Source organism: Leguminivora glycinivorella, chromosome Z (assembly GCF_023078275.1).
Source record: "Leguminivora glycinivorella isolate SPB_JAAS2020 chromosome Z, LegGlyc_1.1, whole genome shotgun sequence".
Taxonomy (NCBI): domain Eukaryota; kingdom Metazoa; phylum Arthropoda; class Insecta; order Lepidoptera; family Tortricidae; genus Leguminivora; species Leguminivora glycinivorella.
The window spans coordinates 25876870-25881825 of record NC_062998.1 but is presented as its reverse complement, the minus strand read 5'-3'; the positions used below and the strand labels follow the sequence as shown (position 1 = coordinate 25881825).

The 4956-nt window shown below is 41.3% G+C and overlaps 1 protein-coding gene across 1 annotated transcript; it reads right to left on the bottom strand.

The window, feature by feature from the left end:
* Positions 1-695: 695 nt before the first annotated feature.
* LOC125241336 (60S acidic ribosomal protein P0) lies at positions 696-3462 on the bottom strand. Its single transcript, XM_048149753.1, has 7 exons — positions 3343-3462; positions 3079-3168; positions 2753-2989; positions 2427-2583; positions 1877-2001; positions 1282-1518; positions 696-957 (listed from the first exon to the last, which is right to left on the bottom strand). Exons 2-7 carry the CDS (start codon positions 3130-3132, stop codon positions 814-816), a joined length of 954 nt encoding a protein of 317 aa, XP_048005710.1. The 5' UTR covers positions 3133-3168; positions 3343-3462; the 3' UTR covers positions 696-813.
* Positions 3463-4956: the final 1494 nt, after the last annotated feature.

The following is a 4956-nucleotide window of genomic DNA, read 5'->3' as shown; positions in this document are numbered from 1 at the left end:
CTCAAGAAACTATTTTGTGATTTTTTATAGTGATTTCGTATTTTGTGATTTTTGTGACCTTGGCTATGGATGACTAGAAATATACATAATCACGCGCTAAATTGCGGAATTTCATTATAAATATTTTTTAAATACTTTTCTGAACCGTATAATTAATTAATTATATGAGAATAACAGCATCCTCTTGACAATCATATATTTCTGGTCAGACTATAAAATGTTCAATCTTACAAATAGCAACAAATTAGTAAATACATTTATTTTGAATATGAACAGAAAACAGTTGGTTAGTAAAAATGTTGCATAAGATTGTTCAACTGGCCGGATTCATAAGCGGCAATTTATTTTGCGTTCGCGCCAGGCCAGAGACCCATGAGCTGAGTCACGCGTTTTAGCTAAAAACGGTTTGTATGGTGGCCCGGCGTGATGTGTACGCTCGACAGTCCTTGGCCATGAATGGGTTAAGGGTTAAATCATCATTCATATCATACTAACAAGGCAAGTTTAATAAAAGCTTGTAAAAAGGGCAACTTATGGTCAAAGACGATAATGACTGCAGACTTTGACGAATGAAGAATGGCTGACGAAAGCAGAATCGTGGCGATAATGGCGTGTAGGCCACATTCAACGCGAGAGGCAAAGCGTTCAAAAGGTTAATATTGGACTGTTATAGTAGTAAAAAGGAAACAACAGTGTCTTCCATAGTGGCTTTATTCACACAAATGAGAGATGTGTCAGCCGCCATATGGGAGTCTAGCCCGGCGGCGTTGACTTTCTACAAGTGTGCAAACGAGCACAAAAGCCCAAGTGGACTTAGTCAAAGAGGCCGAAGCCCATGTCGTCATCACTCTCGGGCTCCTCCTCCTCGACCTTCTTCTCCTCAGCCTTCGGCGCGGCGCCCGCAGCTGCGGCGGCCGGAGCGGAGGCAGCAGCAGCTGCTACGAACTTAGAGGGATCCTGAAAAATTAACTTAATTTTATATTTGAACAACTACCTAAATGAGTACATTGTGTGTGTGTTTTCTCGAGGATAACATAAAATTGTCCCTGCAAAATGCCAGTGCAATGTTTATAAAGCTTTCATCACACTAGGATAAATTTGAAGGAAATTATGTAGTCTGAAAGCGAAGCCAAGGAGTTAATATATAACACTTCCCTGGTATTAGAACAGACATAATATATAATAACAGTTTACATAGTTACACAGGGTTATGAAATAATAGATCTTCAAGCATGTTCTAATTTTAATATTCTTAAAAATATCACAGAAACATAAACTCACCTTGATGAATTCCTTGATAGTTGTAGCCTCTTTGAAGTCAACCTCAGTGACAGCAGCAATAGCCAACAAGTTCTTGAATCCGTTGGCAATGGAGTGTGGAGCCGAAGCTATTGTTGGGTAGCCAATGGACAGAGACAGGGAGGCTACATTAGCAACACCTTCCAAGAATCTGGCACGGAGGTCCTCTGGCTTGATGTCAAGAATGGCTGGTGTGAAAATGGTACCAGAATCATAGACCTGAAATTTGAAATCCATATCAAAACTTCATATAATAATTTAACTGAACATATTCACTTGCATTGCATGTAGATATTGTCAGGGATAAAGCAATACCACACAACTAAAGGCAATAAAATTAAAACAATGTTTCAAGGACCTAACTGTTTTTTAATATTAATGATTGCTAGTTACAGTCTTGTACTATCCCTGATGGTGATGATATGCAATATTTGTGTGCATTTAACTTATTCAATCTTTTTTGAAATAGATTTGCCAAATCAGTCAAATGCAAAATGCTTTACCAAAGACAAATTCCAGACTGTCATTCAGATACAAACTGGACTCAATGCTTTGGGTGAGTTTATATGATAGTTACCTGTTTCACTACAAGACCATATGAGAATGGAGAGATGTTCAGCATGTTAAGCAGAGTGGCTTCAGAAGCGCCCACCTTGTCACCAGGCTTCAGAATGTGCACATCATTGATGATTTCAATAGTACCTGTAACATTCAGAAACACATAAATAACACTGACATATAAACAATTAAATCCATTACGAACACAACACTTTCACAAGCAAGAACCTGGAGAATCTGCTGCGCAGGCTGTTTTAAATTATGACAGGTTTTTGAGTGCACCATTTTTTGTCTGGTAGTGAATGTGTTAAGGCCATAAACACGCATCATTAATATTACTACTAACTACTAATTGCACAATTGCGATGAAACTTTTATAACTTAGAATCAGATATGTCTGTTCAAAATGCCAGTGCAGTTTTTAAATACAATAACCACACTAGGATAAATTTGAAAAAGTTCCTGTAGTCTGAAAGCGAAGCCAGAGAGTAAATATTAAGCTCTCAGGTATTAGGACAGACATAACCAAACATGAATGATGATATAAATGATGAATATAATAATCTCACCCTTTGAAATCTTGGTTGGGATGGAAAGGGCCTGGAAGAAAGAGGTCTTTTCGGGTCCAAGACCAGTGTTGTGCGCCGGGACAATAACAGATAGAGGAGCGATAGCTCCAGGACGAGCCAGCGCTCGCACTTTGTTTTCCAAGAGTTTCTCGCGCACCTTTAAAAAGTAAGATTGACATTAGGAAAAGCTGCATGCAAGCGGCATCTTTATACTATTGTTCACCTTCAATGAGTTCAGTGACACTTACAAAAATTCAGAATTATGGCATACTATGTCCGCAAAATATTTTTGAAACATATGAATGACAGATCGGAAGGTTAGTTACCTCGACGAGGTCTCCGCGTGTGAACACGAAGCCCACGTTGCCCTTGATATGCGGCAACAGCTTCTCCAGCGCCGGGTTGTTCTCCAAGTGTCCACGGATGGCCTTGCGCATCATGGTGTTCTTGCCCATCAGCACGATGCTATGTCCACGCAGGGACATACGGATTTGCTGCATCTGCTTTGAGCCCACATTGTCGGCACCCACTATGAAGCATTTTGGGTATTCGTCCAAGAGTTGCTAAAATGAAATAAATAACATGTAGCAATAAAATTACACTTTGCAAAGCATTACACTAAATTTACCTACTGCACGATAATAATACTTACGACAATCTTAACGAAATAGTTGGACTTCCAGGTAGCTTTGTCCTCCCTACCCATCTTGAAGTGTGTAGGGACTTCGAAGAAATTTAAGGACTGAAAAGGTTATAAGTTCAACGTGAGCAACAGAAATATTCCATGTAAATACACCGTATACAAACAAAATAACACTGCTAATGTAGTAGGTTGTGATGAAAATATTGTATAAGAAGTACGATTTTGCATAAACTTTATGGATTATTCAGAAAATTTAAGATTAATTTCACTCACCAAAACAACTAACGCACGTACTACGTGCGAGACAAAATTGAAATGGCGGAATCACTACACTACTTTTTTTTTTATTCACGTTCCAAAAATGTTGCCATACTAACAGTGCTAATACACGATCGAACCGAGGCAACATTGAACATATAAACAGGAGTTATCACGATATTTATGACATGATTCAAGCTAGGAACACACTACGCGGACGTCCGTCGTAAATCGACCGCGGACGGGAATCTGGACAATGGAAATACACATAAAGCAAGGAACATACTACGCGGACGTCCGTCGTAAAACGACCGCGACCGCGACCTATCAGTGTGCACGGAACAAAACATCCAGAGAGCCAGATTTCGATCGGACGTCCGTGCGCTCAAGGCCACGTCCGCGTCCGTCGACCGATAGTTTGCACGGTTATGTGTATTTCCATTGTCCAGATTCCCGTCCGCGGTCGATTCACGACGGACGTCCGCGTAGTGTGTTCCTAGCTTAACCGTGCAAACTATCGGTCGACGGACGCGGACGTGGCCTTTTTTTTTTTTTTTTTTTTTTAATCATAATTTAAGGAGCTTAGTCGCTGAGCGATTATGGCGCTCCATACGTTCGCGAACATTATACAGTGCAATAAATTAGTTAATATACATACATTCCTTATAAATCTTGTACAGTAGTTTAGCTTGCTCTGACTCAGGTTTGGCGAGCACAACATTGCAGAATCCAGTGTAAAAGGTTCCACGGCGATGAGACTCCCCCCGTACACACTCCATCAATATGTGGTATACGTCCTCGATGACCCCACAATCATTACAGTTCGGGTTTTCAACCTTACCCATCATGAATTTAAATTTATTCGAAGGAATGTGTCCAGAACGGAGTCTCATCGCTATCACAAGGTCCTGACGTGTAAGCGAACACTGGGTCATCCAAGGAGACTGTAAGGCTCCCCACAGACAGTCTTAAAAATTCATAATCTTAAAAAAAACTTGTATGCAATCTGACAGTTCAGATCTGTCAGTGTCTTGTCAGTGTCAGTTTGAACTGTCAGATTGCATACAAGTTTTTTTTAAGATTATGAATTTTTAAGACTGTCTGTGGGGAGCCTAACGGTTCAGGCTGTATAGTGCGGTACCATATACCCTTCTCTTGGGATCTTTTATCAAAAAATTCCTTCCAGCGATTGGCACAGTGCTTTTTGACTTCAGATTTTTTTTTTTCAAGGGGCTCGCTCCTTCCTTACGAATAAAGCTAGGAACACACTACGCGGACGTCCGTCGTAAATCGACCGCGGACGGGAATCTGGACAATGGAAATACACATAACCGTGCAAACTATCGGTCGACGGACGCGGACGTGGCCTTGAGCGCACGGACGTCCGATCGAAATCTGGCTCTCTGGATGTTTTGTTCCGTGCACACTGATAGGTCGCGGTCGCGGTCGTTTTAAGCTAGGAACACACTACGCGGACGTCCGTCGTAAATCGACCGCGGACGGGAATCTGGACAATGGAAATACACATAACCGTGCAAACTATCGGTCGACGGACGCGGACGTGGCCTTGAGCGCACGGACGTCCGATCGAAATCTGGCTCTCTGGATGTTTTGTTCCGTGCACACTGA

Excerpts from the sequence above, each read along its gene's own strand:
- LOC125241336 (XM_048149753.1), bottom strand. The coding sequence starts at position 3,132 with ATGGGTAGGGAGGACAAAGCTACCTGGAAGTCCAACTATTTCGTTAAG. Across the intron at positions 2,584-2,752 it reads CACGCGGAGACCTCGTCGAG|GTGCGCGAGAAACTCTTGGA; the intron begins GTAACTAACCTT and ends TACTTTTTAAAG. Across the intron at positions 1,519-1,876 it reads ATGGTCTTGTAGTGAAACAG|GTCTATGATTCTGGTACCAT; the intron begins GTAACTATCATA and ends TTCAAATTTCAG.